Below are 23399 nucleotides of genomic sequence, written 5' to 3'. Positions count from 1 at the left end.
CGCTCATTCAGATGTCCTAACTTTGTGATGTTGCTGTTGATGGAGCGACGCATTAAACTTTTATGGTCGGTTTTGCTTCTTGAGGATACACTTGATCACTCCCGAGAAGAACGGGCAAGACGAATTTGGCAAGAGATTTAAGGGAGCATTACCTTAGACCTACGCTTTGTTTGTGTATACAGTGTATCGCAGAGGCGGCTCAAGGCACTCTCAACCTTCTCGTCATTAGTGTTTCTTTAGCCTAAGACAAAACGATTAGTTTTCTATGCTTGCTGTTAAGTACTTGGTAACATGGGAAACTTCAAAGTCATTCTTCTTAGTTCATTCAACGTACATAATCTGTAGTTTTGGGGAAGTAATTTCTAGTAACAGACGTCTGGTTAATCGATATTATTTCCCCGCATAAATTATGCGAATAATACTAAGTAAATAAACGCAACATATGTTTCAATAAGACCAGTAGCGAGCGCATACTATAACTCACGACAGACTCGTTCACGCAACGAGCCAATTAATCGCTTAATTGAGAAGACAGTAGGTATGATTCTCGCGCTATGCGTATGTTTTTTGTTTCCTTGCGTCACTTCGTCTCTTGTTTCGCATTCGCTTAGAGTAGTGAACTTCCCAGGAGAATATCAGTTGTCAAGGGGGACGCATATTATTTTCATGAAGAGTGAGAAAAGCTCTGGTTAGAGCAATAAAAAGAAAAATGGGAGAGAGTGACGAGTAGACTTAGTTTAGAGGTCAAATTACTTCAGTCAACAAAACGCCTCACGCCTGAGCGTAGGTGCGTGTTGTGTTCAGCCACTGTCTCCCCCAATGAGTTCATCATTCAGCCTCAGCGGGAACCTGAATGGGTGTTACACGAAGGATCTTTTCACGTTGAAATTTACCAGTGGTTCACCTGGAAGGACTTGGGGTTTTGGTGTTATCTTTAGTGTCCTCGTTCATTCTCTCTTAGCTTGTCTTTTCTTATTTATCGCCGTTTATCACAGCAGTTTATTGCGTTTGTGAAAAGGTTTAGCAGTGATATAATTTAAAGTACGAAAATGTAAAATAATAATCAGATAATTTTATTTTTCTTGATATCACCGAAGTTTCTGCTGTGAACAGTCCGTGACCTATCCCTAAACTCAACCGTGAGTCGATGTTTACCGGTGTGAATACGAAATATGCCACTGACATTCAAGATCAATAGAGAGAGAGAGAGAGAGAGAGAGAGAGAGAGAGAGAGAGAGAGAGAGAGAGAGATTAACGAAGCAGGTAGATTTTAAGGTGCCCATACAACAAGAGAAATCATGTCTTGAGATTTATATAAACATACACCCCTGTGTATCTTAACAAAAAGTAAAGCGAATCAGTGACAGACTAATCCAGGTGAAATGAATAAAAATCAAGAGACAAGCAACAAGGACAGAGAGTATAACGCTTAGTCTAGAATCCTTATAATACCTCCTTACTTATCCTTCTTCAACACGCGAGGAATTGTTGCTAACCTCTCTGGGGTCACGGAATTCATTTTCTTACCAACATGAGGTTACGATAAGGACAGGGAAATGTTGTCATGAGGTTACGATAAGGACAGGAAAATGTTGTCATGAGGTTCCGATAATGGCAGAGAAATGTCATGAGGTTACGATAAGGACAGGGAAATGTTGTCATGAGGTTATGATAAGGAAAGGGAAACGTCATGAGGTTACGATAAGGAAAGGAAAATGTCATGAGGTTACGATAAGGACAGGGAAATGTTGTCATGAGGTTACGATAAGGACAGAGAAATGGCATGAGGTTACGATAAGGACGGGGGAAATATTGTCATGAGGTTACGAATGGACATGGAAATGATGAGGTTACAATAAGGACAGGAAAATGTTGTCATGAGGTTACGATAATGACAGGGAAATGTTGTCATGAGGTTTCTGATAAGGGTGGAAAAATGTTGCCAGGTTGTATATTCATGCCGTGGGAAAAACAAAACATCTAAATAATCAAAGAATATGTTGACAAATTCGACTACCTTCACTGCGAGGTATTGTCAAGGGCACATGGCTTAGGAGTGTGTCAGGAATGCATTAATACAAGGAGATTACATAACGTCTACATTCCAGAAAGTAGAACACGGGTACTTATGAGATCTCTCTCTCTCTCTCTCTCTTTCTCCACAGTTCCCTTCTTTCTTCGGAAAACATCTTTTTTTTTTAAATTTTAGATTTCTTTTTTACTACACTGCTGGCTTACTGAATGTAGGTGCTAAATTTAACGTAGACATCTATCACAGCTCTATGCCATTAAGTAAAATTAGACAGGTGTTCACTTCGAATGAACTAAACTTGTAGAGCTGACAAGATACATAAATGTTTGGCTTCATCAGTGAATTTTTGCAATACTCTTCACCAGAAGAGAGAAAGATCATTTCGAGTAATATTGACGAAACTCACTGTTTTTAAATTACGAGAAGCAAGGAAAAGTTTTTTTTTTCCGGTCCACTAACAATCATACTGATAAAACTCCTAATTACTTTTGCTGGAACTTAAGAAATAAAATTATAATGAGGGAATGTAATGTGGTCAAGCTAGTGTACATTTTCACCACAAGATAAGTGGTGTAAATTACAGACCATTTGGTCAGATAAGGTAGCTCAAAGAAATTGTGTAAAAATAACGTCACAGTCCACTATCGTTGACAAACACCAAACACTTGAAAATACCATCGCTTCCTGAAGACAGATTCAGATTAAAGTAAATCGTCAGTCTTTCGTGATTAGGACAGGTAAGCATAAAAAAACACGAGTCAACGTCATGCCAACACCATTAAAAAAAAAAAGAGAGAAAAAAAAAGAGGGAAAGCGTGAGAACGTACTATTTATAACCCGAGATGGGGAGTAGTTTGAGTGTGGTGGATGTTGCTGGTCGAGGAGGAAGGTATTCTGGGATCTACTTCGGTGTCCCGCCATCGATTTTTCCCACCAGAGGGCTTCTCATGACGTCATTCCGGAGAGGGGGGCGTTCCGTGTGCGTGTGTGTGTGTGTGTGTACTTACGAATGTGCATATGTGACATATGATGTAAGTAAGTGTTTAAAAGAGCGAACGACATTGGCAAATATTTTTTATTTATTCTTTTATTGGCGTACATGAAGAATGTATTGAATTTCATTAATATACTTGGGTTTTAGAGGGCATAGAAACCAGAACTAATAATTTTCGTTCAAAATTCCAGAGAAGATTGATCACATTATACCCGCGTCAATTTATTTCACTCGGTTTACATAAAAGATATATTGAATTCCATTACTAGACTGCGTTTTAAGAAGACGGAATAGTATTAACAATTGCCGTTTAAATGATCGGAGAAAACTGATCACAATGTACCAGTGTTATCGTTATCTATAACACACTTGAGAGGTTTTAGTGTCAGACTCCGTAACCCTGCAGGTGAGCCGGACTTTTCTCGCAAAGCCGGCAGAACGGGGGAAAAACTTCGTCAGGTTCACCGGACCCCGGAACGAGGAACGAGGAATCATTAATCCGAGACAATTGAAAGAAATGAGGTTAAACGTGGAAAACAGTAACCTTAAGAAAAGGAACATTAACAGCAAAGGCCGGGTTCAGTTCATTGTCGCCAGAAAGAACGCACAGCATAAAAGTCACAATATGAAATGGTGAGACTATTCAAGATAAGATCAACAACACAAGAAAAGACTCGTAATTTTAACAAAAACAATATCTACTCCAACAATGACAAAAAGCACAATTTGTATTTTAAAGCAATGTCATCCGATAAGTACTCGTACGGCGTCTTATTGGTAAAGGTGACAACCATCATTTGAGCATCATTCTCACTTACGAGAGAGAGAGAGAGAGAGAGAGAGAGAGAGAGAGAGAGAGAGAGAGAGAGAGAGAGAGCTAACGCATAAGTTTTTAATCCTTGAAAATTTGTCATTTAAATTCACTTGTTTTCTAGCTAATGTTAACAGAAACAGAGAGAGAGAGAGAGAGAGAGAGAGAGAGAGAGAGAGAGAGAGAGAGAGATTGTAACAAAGATAATAACTGTAGTTAGGCGGAGGTTATAAAATCGCCGTCGCGTAGGTTTGTTGGGCGAGCTTCAATAATCTCGTAATTATTGGGCAGGCAAACTCTAACAGGTAATTAGGGAAGCTGAGGAATAAAACCACTTGGTACAGGAATAATCTAGACTTCAATTACCAGTTTAGTGGGAGGAATTCACGTTTCAAGCTTAGGCTACAGACCTTGGAATAAATTTTTTTTTTTTGAAGCATAGACTATAAACCTTAGATTAATTTTTTTTTAAGCACAGCCTATGGTCCTTGGAATAACTAACGGTTTTTTCGAGCACAGCCCATACACCTTGGAATAATTTTCTTTTATTTTTTTATCATATTGGGCTGGCAGGACCAACAATCTAATGTTCATATTTGGCTCAGGCCTAATGCGGGGACAAGGTAGGCCTAGCGACACTACGTTTGCGTTATGATGGCTCTCTGCATATTCATGAATTTTGTTTGATCTTACTTTCATGGGTTGAGGGAAAAGTGTCGAGACAAAGAGGGTTTCCACTATTGAGCATCAATTCCTTTATTCCAAGGTCACGTGCATATATGCATGCATATGCGCGTATGCCAAAAAGACTTCAAGGGGCTTCCGAGTTCCTGCTCCGTGTGTAAAATGTGTCTCATGTGGTTACGAAATGGTGCAGAACTTAGTGGGGGTACAGCAGATTAGACAACCAGCCTTAAAGTAACTTAGAAGATATCATCACACAAGAATTACTTCTAAGCGTTGTGGGGAATGATGTCATTATTCTTTCGAAAGTTAAACGTTTCTAACGTTCGTGAAAATAGAAAAACCGATTTATATCGTTTTTCCCAACCGAATTTGACTAATGATTCTTTTTCTTTTCTTTCCAGGTAAGAACGAATGCTTCATGGACGTTTAGTTAAGGTAGTGTAATTCGTCAGGGAAATAACAAAACACGACTTGGGATATGCGGCCTTACGGACACATCAGACAAATGAAGCATCATTCTGGCAAAGCGCAAGTAGCAGTGATTAAGTCATTAAGGAATATGTTGTTTACTTGCTTACTCTGAATTCGTTGCACGATGCAGAAAGTCTTCTATTTTATTTGAATTCATAGTTTCACCCTCTCAGTTTCCACGCTCTTTATCTGGGCAATACTTCAAGAATGAATTTACTCAGTTTGTTTTCTCAACTTGTCAGGGAGAAGTTCAAGTGGGATTTTGTTTGTGAATCGGGTTTCTCTCCCAGTGCTTTTGTAAGTGATTGTGCCAGTTAGATAGCTCCTTGGTTTGTGACAAAGGCTATAAACAAATTTTTTTTGCTAGTCTGCAAATGCATGTTGCCTTTACACGAGTAGGGATTTACGATTAAAAAAAAAAAAAAAAAAAACAAAGCCATCCAAATTTGCTACCACTGAGAGTGACGTATTTAGTGAAGATGCTTCTGTACTTTTACTAGTTGTAGAAAGCCGAAAGTTGCGGCTTTCCTCGATGTGCGTACAGTAGTCTTATTCCTAATGCACTTATGAAAACTGACCAGTCGTTGTGTAATGGCATTTACTTTGCTACAACTGGCAGAAGAACGCTAAAAAAAGAAACTTATTCTGTGTACTAAACTTACGTCAAGGCTTACCAACTCAGTATTCTAAAACGCGTTACTATGCATATTTAATTCTTTTTAAAGAGAAAATAAAAAAGACTAAATTAGGACTTCTTGTCGCTTTTATAACACCAAATAGATGATTCTGTGAATCAATCCGTATCGGCTCTCTGAACGACAAATGTCTTGTCTGGTCGCCTCCTGCAGCAAGTGATCACTTCCTTCTGACGTCGGTAGGGCATCAGTCTCCGTCATCCGTGCCCCATGGCGTGGCCGCCGGTGGTATGGTGCATAGTTTCCTTTTCTTTACCTTGCTGGAGGAATCCAGTTTAGGTCTGGAAGTTTTGAAGAAAGGGGTGGGGGTGGGGGCCGGGTGGGGAAGTTACACCAACGAGCTTCTCCAAATTTAGAGGCAGACACTTTTCTATATTCTTTGGCCTATTTCATTTTTACTCAAACATTTTCTCGTCCTGGCGTTACAGTCCTTGCCTTTGCTGTCGTAATTATTTCTTTCCCATTTTCTTTAATATAAAACTGGCAAAATAAGAATAAATGCTGTATGGATCGGTGTACATATCACGTTTGGTCACATCTCAATAAAAAGTCACTGCAATGATCTAGAGTCATTTCAAGTATATGCATGCTATATTATTTTAGAGAGAGAGAGAGAGAGAGAGAGAGAGAGAGAGAGAGAGAGAGAGAGAGAGAGAGAGAATAAAACTGGGAATTGCGTATAAGCTGTTCTATATGCGGCTTCGTTATGAATGTGTGACGTCAGCAGATGCACTTCGCATGATGTGATAACACCATGGAATGCATACTGGCAAAATAAGGAGAAACAGATGACGTCAGAGCAAAAAATAGTTAGCCTTGGCTTAGTCTTCTCATTGCATGATTCTGTTATCTATTTACTTGTCCTCTGCTGGTATTTTCCATTACTCACACAAGTGCTTAGTTGACACCGGATATAGCTTCGCTGTTACTATATCTGAACTTAAGCATCGGTTAGCAACAGTGCAATATTTGACTATACCTCGGACATTGCTCTTGTTCGTCTATCGACATTAAATTCTCTTCAGTTTTTACGAAAAATAGTAGTATCACATGGGCTATTCTGTTGAAATTCTTTCAAAATGGACGTAAATGCTATATCAAGGCGATAAGATTGTCTACCTTTTGTTCACATGGCTAGATCACTCTTATCTTATCCACTATATTGTCGAGATGATCTCAAAACTTTTCCAAATAATTCTCTCTCTCTCTGGGGCCGAGATTTCCAAACATCGTAAGTCGACAGGATAATGGTAGGACGCCCAATCCAATTACAAACTAACTGAAGGCAATTGGATAATCATCGTGGCCCTTTCAACCAACAATCCTGGCTTCAATAACATTATCCTGACACAGCCTTTCAACGTTGTTTTTGTCCCATTGTGGCAGTGGCCTTGGATATCAAAGAGGGGAGTCACTGAGAGTATTGTTTGTTGACTGTTATCACCTCAGTGGTGACATTTTTCCAAGTTTATGCCTCGTCTCATTCTCCATCTTTTGCATTGTACGTGACTCAACTGAGTGGTTCGCCTGTTGCTTTTCTTTTAATTGTTGTCCTGTCACCATTCTTTCTGATTTTCCTGTAACTGTTGCCCTGTCTTTCTTATTTTTTTTGTAACCTGATCGTACTTCTTTATTTCTTGCCCTCTTATTTTCTTGATCATTTGCTAGAGGTGTTTTCAAACGAGGTACTGATTGTCCTTGAATGTCACAAGGAAACCATCAAATCACGCAGCGCAAAAAAATATTCTTTTATTGGCAAGAGCTATAAAAAAAAAAAAGTTTCCATCTTTATCTGTACATCTGTATGAAGTTTAATTACTGGAAAGAAATGAAAACTGAAATACTTTTGCCTCTTTATACATTTTTGTCCGTAGAGACAAAAATAAGAGAGTTGGCCAACATACATCTCTCGCTGGTTGTTACTGAGAGCCAACTGAAGTGAGCGTTATCTTTCAATATCGCGAGTGTCATCTTTTAATCAAAGTTGGTCATTGTAATAACTCAGATATGATAAATTTTGTATCATTGCAATTTATCCTCTTGTCATGAGGATAAATTGCAATGTTACGAAGAATCGACAGTGCAAACCAAGAACAGGGGTCTTCAATCATTCCCGAAGGTTCGTGGAGCTGACTGACCTAGAAACAGCATTTAAACGTTTAAAGGGGATACTTTATTTGTTGCAATCATTGTCCTTTTTATCCCATTAACTAGTTTGTGTCTTGGTCATCGATATGACCAAGTTACTACCCATATCAACTTGTTAGTGATATCACCTCATTGTGTGGAAATTCCTCCAACCGCCCACCATGGGCGCAATAGTGACATCGTCTTTAACGTCAAGTTTAAAGCTGAGAATAGAAACGTCTGCTTTACTTACATCCAGCTCTCTCTCTCTCTCTTTGTCTCTGGGTCTACCTAATCTGCATATAAGTTCATTGGTTTATCTGGCTGTCTATCTATCTATGTTGTGTATGATGCGAAACGATGTTAGATCCCATCTCCTCTCACTAAGACTGCAGACTCTCTCTCTCTCTCAAACAGACACAGACACACACACACTCTCTCTTGCGTACAAGCGCACAGAAGTTAAGAATGGCTGCGTTTCCTACTTCAAATTCTGGTCACTCGTGTTTATAGTTTGTGCATGTCCTGCCTATTATTAACGAGTATGACTTCAGCATGTGAGACTGGAAGCATTTCTCAATTTCACACACGATTTATCTGCTAAAGTGACACTGCCTTCAACGTTACTTTTACAATATTCTTCAGAATTTAAACCCCTGAGCTCTTATAAGGTCAATTTAAGACAAATGCCTTTTATTCTGTAAGTCTCTCTCGTGAGTACTAGCTGACAGCTGAAAATGCACGACGCCTCTACAGTCTTCAGGGAAAAATGACAAGTGCCTGAAGTTTCTATTCCCGCTGTGAATTCAGATACTTACGTTTAACTCATATTACGATCGATCAATGTGCATCTGCTACGCTGTGAAAATCGCTCTTCAGTCATATGACATGCAAACATGCACACACGCAAGTGCATAAAATATTTTATACGCCTGTATGCGGCCATGTGTATACAACTAAATTCTGTTTTGATCTATTTTACCTGCATTTTAAAAACTGTCACTTTATTTACAGCCCACCTGATAATGTAACACTTAATGTATCACGTACACAGTTAATCCCTTCGTCTCCTGAGATCAATAACAGCTAAACTGTGCAGTAAGACAGTTGTACTGTTTTCTGATAACGTATTCTAGTCACGACTAAGGTAATGGTTTAGCTTATTCAGTGTTTTGCTTCACTTTTTTTTTTGTTTACTCTTTTCTTTCTCCTTTATCAATATCATTCAGTATCCAGGAGCTCTCTGTCATTCGTCAGTCTCGATTTTTTTTTACTAAGAATACTGCTAGTCATTGTGACTGAACTGGTTCCATCAATATGTCTCGTTTGAAATTTCAATCTGATCTATTAACAGTTTTGTCTTTTAAAAAATCTTCAATTATCCTTTGAAGATACACGGACAAAAAATATCTCTTTTATTTCCTGTTCCTATTATATGGCTTTCAAAGTTAAATGTTCGCAAATGATTATTATTTTCTCTGTTTCAGTGACCTTAGTTTAGTCTTCATTTCTTCTAGCCAGGATACCATTCTCCTCCTAACCCAAGGTTCCCTTGATTTCATCAAGACCTATCGTTTTCTGGGTGTGAAAAAAAGGGGGTCTGGTAGGCAAGGCTACTAGATCACGAGAAATAATGTCTTACACAAAAATGCTGCATTGAGTTTTTCAACCATACTGAGGTGGAATTATCACACTTAACAAAAGGATCTGCGTTGGAGATGCGCCAAACTAAAGCTGATTATTTAGTTTGCAAAAAAAAAAAAAAAAAAAAAAAAAAAAAAAAAAACACCGTCTTACACTCTAGGCTTAACGCCTCCAACAGGTTGAATGGTACTCACGCAAATGTAGCCTATAATTTCCAGTGAAACTCACCCTTAAGACCATCAAAGATCTTAGCAACAAAATCTCAGATTTATTGTCAAGCTGATATTACCTAAGCAAGCACTTTTCTTGGCTACCATTCCGTTGTACTTGGCAGGCCATAATGAAGATTAATCATATTAGTGCTTTTGGTGCGTGCAGTCGCCCAGACTTTAAACGACCACGTGTTGCTCAGTCACACGATTCAGAGTCGTTCTTTGAATAGCTGCTGCTGCCTGTCTTTCGTCGCTCGTCATGTGTCTTAAGGGGAGTGAGAGGACGTCTTACTCGTCTTGCCCTCTTACTCGTGGGCCTTCAGTTTTTTTAAGTAATATCAGATGCGATAGATTATAGGTAATTTCTGATATCGTCCCACAGGATGTATGAATAAAGTTGTCTAACATTCATTTATTCATGTAAAGTGTTGAAAAGGTTGAAGGATTTCCTCAGACGAAAAAAATTTAAATTTTCTTTTCATCAGGTTGTCTTATATCAGCGCAATCAAGCACTCATAAACACATACATAGAGACATGCATAATACATACATACATACATATATATATATATATATATATATATATATATATATATATATATATATATATATATATAGAGAGAGAGAGAGAGAGAGAGAGAGAGAGAGAGAGAGAGAGAGAGAGAGAGAGAGAGAGAGAGGTACTGACAAACTCCTGACAAGCTTCTATGTAGGTGCATAAAGTGGCAATTACCCTGAAAGTTTTTCTTCTGCAGAGGGTTAACCCACGATTGACCTGTTGATGTGTGAATGTTGCAGATCGATATTATCTTTTCCTTACTCGGGAGACACGCCCAATTGGGGTGACTGGTTTAACTGTTAATTTAATATATATAATATATATATATATATAATATATATATATATATATATATATATATATATATATATATATATATATATATATATATATATATATATATATAATTTATATAAACAAGCACATGTAACAGCGTTTGTAGTATGAAGAGCAATTTTCTTTCTGTATTACCTAGGTGTGTTCCTTTGATCTGGGAGCATAATTGAGGCAACCAGGATATATTGCAAGGGTAACAAATCGATTTCAGAAGAAGAAGGCTTGTATAAAATGCAACTAAATGTCATATTGAAAATGAATAGGGACAAGCAATCTGCTGAACGACGTAACAGAATTTACAGAACAACATGAACTAAAATGCAAAGTAGGCGCGGCATATTTCATTGACACAATAAGGAAACTGTAAAGTGTAGCAAGAGTGGAAGACGTTGGCTTAATAGCTAGTGAGTATGTTGTTGCTCATCAAATAAGAGAATGTCTTTTGCCAGCGGCAAAAATAATTCGAATTTTGTTCTCTGGTGTGTCCTTTGTCACCTCCGCTAATGTCGTGCGAACAGACTGGAACATTTTCTTATTCATATTTTGTTTTCCTCTTGTAAGTATGCTTATCCGTGTTCAGGTATTTTCGTCTTGGCCAAAGGAAGATTCCTCGCTCTCCTTTGCAAATATTTCAACCATCTTGGCAAGAAGCATTTGTTTGATGTAATACCAGGGAAAACAAATGCCAATGTGCTACGGAAAGATCAGAAGATGCATATTTGCACACTACAGAAAGTTCAGAAAATAAATATTTGTAGACTACGGAAAATTCGGAAAATAACAGAAAATAAATATTTGTAAACTACGGAACGTTAAAAAAATTAACATTTGTGGACTTCGTAAATTTCAAAAAATAAATATTTGTGGACTACGGAAACTTCAGTAAATAAATATTTATAGATCCGAAATTCAGCGGTCGGTTTCAACTAGCGGATCATAATTTCGAAATCGTTCGAGGATTTGTGGGTCGTTCACCACGGGAACTTTCTAAGGTTATGTCGTGTAGGAGTTACCGAATAATAGCTTCTGAGGAGTCAACCGTAGCTCGCCACGGGGGAACTTTTATGAGGCGGTTGCGCTTTCAGAAAGAGATAAGGGATGTCTGGTCGTTATTTAAGGGCTATTTTGGTTCTTCCGATTCTCTTTTCCTGGTAGGAAAGAAAGCACAGACTTCATTTTGAGCTACATCCTCTGTGAATTTAACACAAACTTGAAATATTTTGGCAACAGTAAATACAACATGCCAAAATACATTGCATCACAAGAAACCTTATTGTGACGCTTGTGACTTGAGATCCCAGAGAGAGAGAGAGAGAGAGAGAGAGAGAGAGAGAGAGAGAGAGAGAGAGAGAGAGAGAGAGAGAGAGAGAGAGAGAACAGTCCTTTTATTTTTTTCCCTTTCCCAATGTCCTGAACTTACGCTTATTCTTATAAATTTTAAGTGAAAAGATATTTAATACCCAGATCATATTTAATATCCTAATGGAACCATTTTAATGATTTCCACCTGGACTGAACGTTTCGTTTATCTCTATCAGAATTTTAGTTTTTGTTTCATTCTTAGAGCGACCGAACTTTCACACCAAAATACCTGCATAACTTTCAAGTTTCATTCACAAACTCACTGAAGTTAAATGTCATGGCCTTTGCCCTTCGCTCCCTCCATTATTATTCTCGCTTTTTTTTTTTTTTTTTTTTTTTACAAACACGTGAGAGACTGCAGTCCTTCACCTTACGAGGTCTTTTTCCTTCCTTCCTTCCCTTGAAGTTAGGAAGTCTCTTTCCTTCAGACGCTTTGTCCCTCTCTTTATCCTTGTCCTTCTGCCGAATGCATATTTCGTTGAAGAAATTTCGTATCTGTGGAGAACTTTGTCTCCAAGAATTTTCGCTGTTTGATGCGGTTCTAATCTTTCTTTTCATTCTCTATTTTAGGGGATCAATCGGTTAATTTTTGAGAAGCTATTGGTACATTAAAGAGGAAAATAGATGTTGCATTGAAATACCTGAATTTTTAAGCTTAAGGATCGTCATCGATTCTAGAATTTTAGAGTATTCTATGGCTGACGTATTACCTCACTCTTTAGAATGTTTAGAATATATAATGGGTGATATGATATTTCACCAGTGTATGATAAAAATATCTTTAACTAATTAAGATAAAGATAAGTGCTGCGTCATAGGACTCCAACACAAATTCTATACTTTCACTACACGAAAAATCCTGTTAGCCAGACAGCTTACGAGTTAATAATGGCACTATTTTTTATGGAAAATACGAATGAAGATCACGATCGTATCCTTGACTCCTGGACAAAATCACATGCTAACCCGAGATGCCCAAGGTAAACTTCTTCGTTTTCTTTGAGAAGAGGCAAACTAAATTAATTGCTGACCCCTTGAAGTCACCTGAAATATTCTTCGTGCGTCTCTGAATTTAGTTTTCTTTCTGGTTTTCCTGAGCGGTAATAAGAAACAGCGAGCTCTGCTTCTAATGACGCAGTGTCCCATCTTGCGTTTGGCGTGTTTTTATCCTTTTCATTGCGACAAGACGAGTTTTATGACGCTAAAGGCAAACAATAGCGAAACTCGACTCCCACCTGAACCAAGAAAAGGGACGCATTGAGAAATTCAATTTAATTTTTTCGCGTTCCCTTTTCCTCTAAAACGATGCAGTGTTTTCCATCAAACATTTTATGTGCTGGAGTGTTCTATCTGACCTTTTAGCCAAAAGTTTTTCCAGGCTCAACCATATAATTCAAGATAGAACAGGGCACATACCGAGAATCCAAATTCCGTTTAGCTTTTTCTTTTCTTGCTTCCCAAACGAAAAAACTGCGTCCTGCTTAATGTATGTACTTAATAAATTATTTTAATACAGTTCGAAAACTGCTTCGAACCAATATAGAAGTTTAATTGTATAGATTACTCATGTAAAAAGATTTTAGCTTATGAGTTCATATGAATTACATATTTTCATTTATTAAGGAGCTTATTGTAGAATAACATTAAAATTTTGAAATTCGTTTCGTCATGCATTTGCACATACAAAACCACACAAGGCTCACAGAACCCAGACACACTGCAAGAGAGGTATTACGTACGTAAATCTTATCATCATTACTAGAAAAAAGAAGCTGTGAGTGCCGCATTTCTTCCCCACCTGCTCAACGAGATGTGCAATGTATAATAGTATCATAACGTATTCCCTTATGAAACACCTCTCAACTGGAACATTCTCTACCCGCCACTCTCTCTCTCTCTCTCTAATACTGACATAATGCATACTTTCATGAATCAAATAAAAACCTGGAGATACAATTGTCACCTGTTTGTCTCTGCAACATCGACACAATACATACTTTCACGGATAATGTAAAAACATGGAGATGCAATTGTCTCCCCCTCCCCGTCTCTCTCTCTCTCTCTCTCTCTCTCTCTCTCTCTCTCTCTCTCTCTCTCTCCATCGTGTTTCTCAAATGTTAACGGCATTGTAAGTAGGTCTTTGGCCTTGAATAAGGGAGACTGTCTGAGCATCACAATCTCATATTCAGGTGAGTAACTGACAACTGAAGAATTTCTTGTGGAGACCAGGTCTTGTGCATGTATATGCATATGTACATGTGTATATGAAGAGATATCGTTAGTAAGCTACAAGTATCACACACACAGACCTTTAATATTAAAGAGGTAGTAGAAACACCACTGATATTTGCCTGCATTATGATAATCGCAACGAATCTACTCAGGAAAAGACATGATTACGCGAGCGAGATTACGTAGTATTGCTGTGCCCGAGAAGGGAATCCCATCCATTATTTCGTCATTGTTTTGGTCAGGGTGGGACTAGAAGGGAGCCCAAGTAGTCATGCACTGCTACTCAAAGAGACCAGAGGCAGCGCTCCATTTTCTGTTGGTTACCTGATCCCTTATTTGGCAAGAGAAACTTCGGTCTTGTTGGTTACTTTCGGATCTGTACCATTCATTTGCGAGGGTTGTGACTTTCTTCTTACGCTGCCTTTATACTGAGCCGTAAGCTGATGGCGGACGTAGTAAGCTTACGCTGAGAGAGAGAGAGAGAGAGAGAGAGAGAGAGAGAGAGAGAGAGAGAGAGAGAGAGAGAGAGAGAGAGAGAGAGAGAGAGAGATAGTAACTATTGGTAATTATTCTTAACCTTTTTTTCTTCTCCTCAGAGCTAGATAATTCTTTGAGGATGTCCATAGAGAGAGAGAGAGAGAGAGAGAGAGAGAGAGAGAGAGAGAGAGAGAGAGAGAGAGAGAGAGTAATTATCCAAAGTTATTCTTCACCTTTTTTTTCTTCTACTCAGAGTTAAATGATTCTTTTTAGGATGTCCATGTGGAGAGAGAGAGAGAGAGAGAGAGAGAGAGAGAGAGAGAGAGAGAGAGAGAGAGAGTACAGGAAAGTAAAGAGCATTTAATCAAGTTTCTTCAAACAGAGCCACCTTACAGGAGACGCCTTTCTCTCGAGGCACCAGGAATCTCGAAGTCCTTCTTGCTGTAAACAGACGCACATGGCGGCAGGGCCAGTTTTTTTTCTTTAGGGGAGGCCAGAGGCGGGGGCAACTTGGCCTGTTCGATCATGTGACCTAGTCGACAACATATGTTGCAATGCAACTAGATGGGGAACGGCCTTTTGCGATGAGCGAACGAACACTGGAACGGCTTATGTGGAAACCACTTCGTGAATATAAAAGAAAAAGCTTCTCTCTCTCTCTCTCTCTCTCTCTCTCTCTCTCTCTCTCTCTCTCTCTCTCTCTCTCTCCGTATACTTTCAGCGGTAAAGGAACATCATACTAATATCGTAAAAAAAAAAAAAGAGAATGTCAAGCACAGGAAGTCGTTATCGTTTAAATGACCTGAATGATAAACTAACGATTTCCTCTGACATGAATTGCATGAAAATGGAGTTTAGAAAAAAACATGTTGGCTATTTACTCATATTCTTATTATTAACGACATTGCTGTAGCGATTAATTTTAGCTGATAAGGCCAGTTCAATAAATGGTGCACGGTAAAGATTTTCTAGGGCCGGTGGCTTTGAGTACTGGCAAATTTTCCTCAGTATCAAATGTTGTGTCGGTTCATCTTATCACGGCCAGAATCATGAACAACGGTTGGCCTGATTCAGAATGCGGACAGAATGCGATTCCCATTGAGAGACTGGTTAACTGATTATCTAGTGACAAGTGATTCATTCAAATAATTTCGCAGCTCTCATTAATCATCCGTATAATTTTTGCTATTTTTCACTTGTCCTCTCTCTGTCTGTCTGATACTGTATCTATCTATACACATTTATATATATATATACGTATATATATATATATATATATATATATATATATATATATATATATATATATATATATATATATATAGAGAGAGAGAGAGAGAGAGAGAGAGAGAGAGAGAGAGAGAGAGAGAGAGGAACCATGAATCTTTCGTTAAGGTGGGGAATTTGGCAATATTTACAAATATTCTGGCTTCTATTCCCGCGAGACATCAGTAATAATAATAATAATAATAATAATAATAATAATAATAATAATAATAATAATAATATTATTTTGCCCTATAGGAATTATCAGGTGATCATAGTATCTTTAGTTGTGTGTCTACGAAAGAGCAATGGCGCAAGCACCATCACTTGCTTCCTCACGTCAGCAAGGTCACACACCGTCCGGATATTTTTAGAACAGAGACTGCGCAGAGTATATTTCAAGAATCCTGTTATTGCTATAAGGACAGCAAACTTTCTCTATCTACAAAAAAAAGATTTTTCCTTGAAACAAGGAAGCTGTCGACGAGGAAAATATTCATGAATTGACATAAAAAAAGTTGATGGTTCATAAAAATTGTAATCTGGTTTGAAATTTTCCTAAATTCTAGTCTCATCAGAAGATTATGCAATGGAAAGTTAATTTTTTCCGTTGGTTGTAAATTCGCCATCGGACAAAATAAACTTCTTTTTCTTTAATAACCGTAGCTTTTACGCACGCACACACACACACACACACACACACACACACATATATATATATATATATATATATATATATATATATATATATATATATATATATATATATATATATATATATATATATATTTCAAACAGAGTGGAAATAATATTCTGTGTGTTCAGAATTCAGGAATAACCGCTAACGCGTTTGTTAAAGATTCCTATCATACGATCAAGGTCCATTTATAATATTTCAGCCTTGCATACGAGTACTAGGGGGGTTACCTTTGACCTTATTCGTCATTAGCAGAGGTATTTGGCCTAGAAGTGCAAAGGTCAAACCAGGTTGATGAGGGGTAGAGGAAACTTGGAAGTGAAAGCAGACTTAATGTAATAATAATAATAATAATAATAATAATAATAATAATAATAATAATAATAATAATAATAATAATAATTTTCTTATAGATTGTCCTCACGAAAAATATACCAGAAGAGAAAAAAATATTAGCATACGTATGTATATTACAGTGTCATGTACAGCAAACGACTACCGTATTTTTACGTAATGGCGCTGAGTCCTAAGCTCCAGTTTTTCGAATGAAGTGATTTAAGTTTGCTCTTTTCAAGTACACGGCAAAGAGAGAGAGAGAGAGAGAGAGAGAGAGAGAGAGAGAGAGAGAGAGAGAGAGAGAGAACTGAACGTGGCATAAATGGTGTTACTTATTATAGCTATTAAGACAGGCACAGATGAAAATGTACATAGTATTATGACTTAGCATTTTCGTGGTAGATTTAAATGTCAGAATCCTTCTGCTCAAGTTAAGAAGCGCTGCGTCAAGAGTAGTCAAACAAATATTTGGCCGCCTTACTCGTCAGAAAGTCACATGGTAGCTAAACTTCGACAGCTGAAGTCCTTGCGTACAAATCGTCTTTTGACAGGACTCAGCAGTTGTCCATTTCATGATGTCATTTGGAATGAAGTCTAGCCTGCAGCAGTGTTGTAGACGTAAAGTATCAGGGCCGTCACGCCTGTTCCCACTTGGAGAGAGGGAGAGAGAGAGAAAAAAAAAAGACACGCAACTCATAAACTACTATACGCACGCACCCACAAAGTGGCAGCTTTCTAGGTGGTAGGTTTTTGGAGGTCAATCTGGAGGTTCATAATGCGCGCAGCGCAAGAGAGGCAGACAGAAAGACAGACAGACAGACGTACAGACAGATAGACCGACCATGTTCGCTTCAGAAGTACACAGGAATGACAGGAAAAACGTGAAATTAAAAGGTGTGGCTCGGGTGCATTAGTTTGCTGCTGAATCCTTTAAACAATGCTTGAAGTAAAGGTGCTTATTCATTTGATACCTAGATTTTACTTGTTAGCCTCTCTCTCTCTCTCTCTCTCTCTCTCTCTCTCTCTCTCTCTCTCTCTCTCACACACACACACACAAAAGCGAAGCAAGAAAAGATGAACGATGCGTAAAATGACTTCCGATTGTGAATGCAGTATATTTATTATTTTCATATTTTCTTACGTAAGACACAAGAATTTAACCGCATTTACGTATTCTAGTTATTATGTAAGAGAGCAAGAAATTCCTCTTGTTCGATACAACCACTGAAGACCAATGTCAATAAAAAGAGCATTAGGAAAAAATGGCTGGAATCGACTTTTGCGCACAAAAAGAGAAACGTGGGAATAGTTTGCTGAGCCAACAATTTTTTTAGAAACTCTAGTAAAGATTGTGTGAGACTTCACATTTTGGTTCTAATACTGAATTTATAGGCCTCTTTCAAAGGGGCTTTATTCAGCGGTTGATTAGCTCTCTCTCTCTCTCTCTCTCTCTCTCTCTCTCTCTCTCTCTCTCTCTCTCTCTCTCTATATATATATATATATATATATATAGTATATTATATAGGTAATCCTCACAGCGTCTTATAGCAACTTTCTAAATTTATGCATTTTTTTACAAACATGTTCACACACACAACATACAACGTCCAGGTAACATAAACCTACGTACGAGGTTAGCAAGTGCACTTACATGATGCAGCCGTCATAAATATCTCTGAATTGATGAAAAACCTGGACACAATCGGATTTAAAAAAGATAGATGAAGTTTTATAGTTCTATGCTGACACTGGGATAACATTTCATTTTGCCGTTTAAATTAGCCATAAGTGAAAACATCAATTTTACTGGAATGACATAAAGAACGAGACTTATTTTCATTTCACGCCGTAGGTACGCAAAGAACGCCGAGGTATCAGTGGGGAGAAAACGGATGTATTTGGCGGCATTTAATTTTCGCGCGGATCCGGTGTAGACCGGGCGACCTTCCTTTCTCTTTACCTACGAGAAATCAACAAGGACATTTACCTTACATTCACATTTTTTTTTTTGCTGTTTTTCCTTTTTTATGTGTTACTCTTGTATCTCTAAACACTTCCTCAATTTCTGAATTTATTTTACAAGGAATATCTCGAATATGTTCTTGTCTGATTTGTACGAGTATACCTACTGCAGCTCCATCTACTTAGTTGTTCTTCTGGTAGAGGATTTTATTGCCTTGTTCTCTCTGTTGCCTTGATTTCTACCCTGGAGTTTTTGTTTACAGTTACAACGGAAAACACTTCCAGTACAAGCAAGTTTTTACGCTCCTTGGTTTCTAATACTACGGCTAGCCACTCATTGATGCAGTTGGTTACTTGAAAATAAGGCATCTTGAGGGTCTCTCAAGTATAGACTCATGACATTTGTCATGCTGGTAACAGAGGTCTTGCCAGTAGAGAAAGACATCAATAATATCACTAGTTTGACATCAAGATTATCATTAGTATTCCCCATTACTGCGAAGGACCCACAAAATGCTTATACATCATTTTTGCGTTTTATGAACGATTTGTGAAATATGCACTCAGTTTAGCAGTTAACATGCCTCTATTTTTCCCCATCTTAGTCTTGTCCCGCCATTTTTTTTCTTGCTCTTTTTGAACTCATCCTCCTCTTTATCCACCACTCTACAACAAAATCCTTGATAATGCTATTTACTCTCCTTTCCTTCGTCTCCACCTTCATTATGAGAGGGATGATCGATTACGAAATCAAATTTGGCTTTTCAGTTACAGGTTAATTTAAAACACACACACACACACACATATGCACACACACACACACAGTGCTTAAATGTAGGTGAAAGTCATGGCCGTGGCTTTTACCTGACATTATCTATTTATGTATTAATGCGTTAGTTGTCGTTGTTAGCCTTTTAGAGTTGTCAGTGGAGAGAGCAGTGCGCAGCCTCCTGAGATGTAAAAGGTCAATTACCCTGACGAGCTTCTTCCCGCCGCCAAGCATTCAAATGAATTTTTGGATATTATGATTGATAACTGTCATTGACTTTTTTTTAATTTTATTGACTGGTTAATGACGATCATTGGCTTCTCTGTCCTACATGGAAACACGTGTATTGGGATTAACATGAATAACAATGAATGGTCATCACGAAACCACACACTGTATAGCTTGACAAAATAACTTTTAAAAATTTCCCAATCATCTTTTAACATTAATGTCGAACTTCTTGTTATACCTTCCCATACGAGCATGTAAATATATTATTAATACACGAATCCTTTACATAACCGAAAATCAATAGAGACCATAACTACGCCACATTCTTCAGGAGGTTTCTTCATTTTCCTTATTGGTTGTTGGCGGGTAAACTAGAAAGTCGACTGCACCTAACTCAATAACACTCTGCGGCCAGTCGGCGGAAGAAAAAGTAAGGTCGGGTGACCTTGAGGGACTTATCTTGGCTTCAGCATTATTGCCGTGACTCTGGTCGTTGTTGCTTTTGTTGCTGATGCATTTGCAGGTGGTTGCATTGCAATTCTGAGTAAGATTGAAAGAGATACAATGTCTATTGTGCGATTTTTTTTTTAATGATTATTGCCTTGTAGGTTACTTCATGAACCTCCTTGCAGAACACTTGGTGACAAATTCAACGGCATTTAGTTTAATTTTTTAATTTATATATATATATATATATATATATATATATATATATATATATACACAGAGAGAGAGAGAGAGAGAGAGAGAGAGAGAGAGAGAGAGAGAGAGAGAGAGAGAGAGAGTTTTAATGATAAATCCATGATCACATCACAAAGGAAACTTTTCCAGGGGAGAGAGAGAGAGAGAGAGAGAGAGAGAGAGAGAGAGAGAGAGAGGGATGGGGAATGGGGGAGGGGGTGGAAATCAGTAATTGAAGAAATCCTGTGACTTGAGCAATAACGGAACTGAAGATGGCGGGAAAGCGCAAAGAGTCCAGTAAGAATAAAAATGCTTTGATAAACAAGTCGATTCAGTGTACAGTCGGATGCCATTATTGAGGGGAAACAGTTAGGAGGCACATGCACCAAAAAGCGGACGTTACTCAAGAGCTGTAATAGTATTCACCAATCGCCGAAGGTTATACGAAAGACCTTTCGAGTAGGTATCAATCGTCGGAAGAGATTCGGCTGGATCGGAGAAGGAGATCGAATCCCTCTCACTGAGGGGATTTCCGCGTCACAAGGGTGCCCTTGTCTTCTGGGTCAAGGTCAGCTGAGGTATAGAGACGCGAGAAGACGATTAGATCCTTTGCTTTGACATCCTTCCTTCCTTTGCAAATGGTTACATCCTTCTGTACACTCCGTGTAAGGCACTTTATTATATCAGACCAATTGATTTCCAAGGTATCACTTGTAAAAGGAAACGAGTCTTTCCAGTTTCTGATACGAAGGTTCACTGACTAATAAAAGCCACCCAGAATTCTAGGCAGGTCAAGACATTGTTTCATATATATATATATATATATATATATATATATATATATATATATATATATATATATATATATATATATATATATATATATATATATATATGTGTGTGTGTGTGTGTGTGTGTGTGTGTGTGTGTGTCAGCATTGCAGAACGGCCTTACATTAACAGTATTGGAAAAATTGAGAAGTCATTTCAATTGCAGTATAAAAAATCCAAAGAGAACCCCTTATGTATGAGACTTTCACTATGGCCATCTTAAAATGTCAGGTGCAAAAAAAAAAAAAAAGCCTATTGAAACAGGTAATCAGCAAGTAAGAAGGGTGCTGAAAATATCTGTTTCATCTTTACGTACCGAACTCTCAATAAAGACCTTTTCAATCTATCTTAAACACATATAGGCCTGATAAAAACTCTGGTGACGACCAACAATGTTATCTGAGCCTCTCTATTTTCTCTTTAGTTATGATACTGTACTTGTACTTGCATATTTTACACAGCCATAAAGCACTTATTCAGTCGTTAGTTTATGGACTGTACCCTGGAAAAAAGACCTTGGAGGGCCTTTGTTATTTATGTGGGAGAAGTTGTAGCGTTTTTATGCGTGAAGTGTGGTGACTTTTTTGCCAGTCTTTCATATTTATGGGATGAGTTCTGTCTGGGCGAATTGGGGACCAGTGAAGATGACCGTTTCTGCCCTTAATAAGGGACCAAATAAGTTGGAGGGGTAAAAAACTTTGCGGAGATTCGATTTCTCAGAAAAATAGCGTTTTTTGTTTAATAAAGGGTTGAACATTTAGGCTAAAGGTTTGACGCTGGATCAAATGATAATTCAGGGCTTTAAAGAGAGAGAGAGAGAGAGAGAGAGAGAGAGAGAGAGAGAGAGAGCGAACGATTAGTCATCTGAATATAAAATTAAGGTCCTGACAAAACATGAATATCGTTAAGCATTTCTAGGTTTTCTTAACATCAGAACATAAGTTTGGAAATTAAAGAACCAGTAACAGCGGAAAATTTTGCTTAAGATTTAAGAGAAGGGACAGGGGAACCGTGCATTTCTTAGGCGGAGATATTATAAACTTTTCCTTAGCAACTGGTCAGATCATTGAAAGGGGATGTTTATTGACAAAAATGATTTTATCAAGGTGATGAGCTCACGCTACAATGAATTAGATTTGCATGCAAAAGGTACGGGGGATCAATTAATGAAAGAACGTGCCCTTAAAGTAGGAAGGGAAAGAAATAATAATGAAAATAATCTTAATATCGAAAAGCCGTCTTCATAAATTAATTTTCATTAAAAGAAATTTTGTTCAGTTTTTCTTGGGTTGTTACCCACTTAAGGAATCATAAGATTCAAAATTATATGAAAAACGGACGTAGTTATTAGGTATTTCTGATAGCAAATATAATTATTTAAATGTTCATGGTCTAAGAAACTTTTGGATTCTGTTTAAACAATTATGCAAGCTGTGTTATAGCAGGCAAAAGAAAACTTTGTAAGCAATAATGCTTTCTTTTTATTTGCTTGTATTTGCTTTGGTTCCGAAAAATGTTTCGCCTTGTAAAACGTTCTGGTTTTCGTTTCACAGGACCTGCCACCTGGGCAAGCCTCTTCCCCATTGCCGGGGGCAACCGCCAGTCGCCCATCGACATCAAAAGCCGAGGCTGCTGCGAGGACTCCGGACTCAGCTGCCTCCGGGTGGCATACCAGGGCATCCACGTGTCCGAGCTCTCCAACACTGGATCCTCATGGAAGGCCCAGGTTTCAGGGGGAGAATCCTGTAAGTTAAAGAAGGGTCTTCCCCTCTTTTCCTGTTTTCTCGCTGAAATTTTTTTTGTCTTATGGATGGAGCACTTTTATTTGTGATGTACGGCTAGCGTCACTGAAGAGTCGTGGTCCCCCAATCACTGGTGGTTCGAGTCCTCCTGGTGACAGATTGCTTATCAGCTCTAAATTCCGACGCCCCCCCCACCCCCCGCCTCCTCAGTTTTTATTCCGAGGTTGAGTTTGATACTGAACGGCA

At 38.1% G+C, this 23399-nt stretch overlaps 1 protein-coding gene across 1 annotated transcript in view; it reads left to right on the top strand.

Moving 5' to 3' along the window:
* Nucleotides 1-23399, top strand: part of LOC136843150 (carbonic anhydrase 13-like) — a 47473-nt gene that overhangs the window by 21220 nt on the left and 2854 nt on the right. The window contains 1 exon segment of the mRNA XM_067111202.1: nt 22965-23156. Coding sequence (XP_066967303.1) covers nt 22965-23156 — 192 coding nt within the window.

Source organism: Macrobrachium rosenbergii, chromosome 11, assembly GCF_040412425.1.
Source record: "Macrobrachium rosenbergii isolate ZJJX-2024 chromosome 11, ASM4041242v1, whole genome shotgun sequence".
Taxonomy (NCBI): Eukaryota; Metazoa; Arthropoda; class Malacostraca; order Decapoda; family Palaemonidae; genus Macrobrachium; species Macrobrachium rosenbergii.
This window is presented reverse-complemented; position numbering and strand designations above follow the sequence as displayed.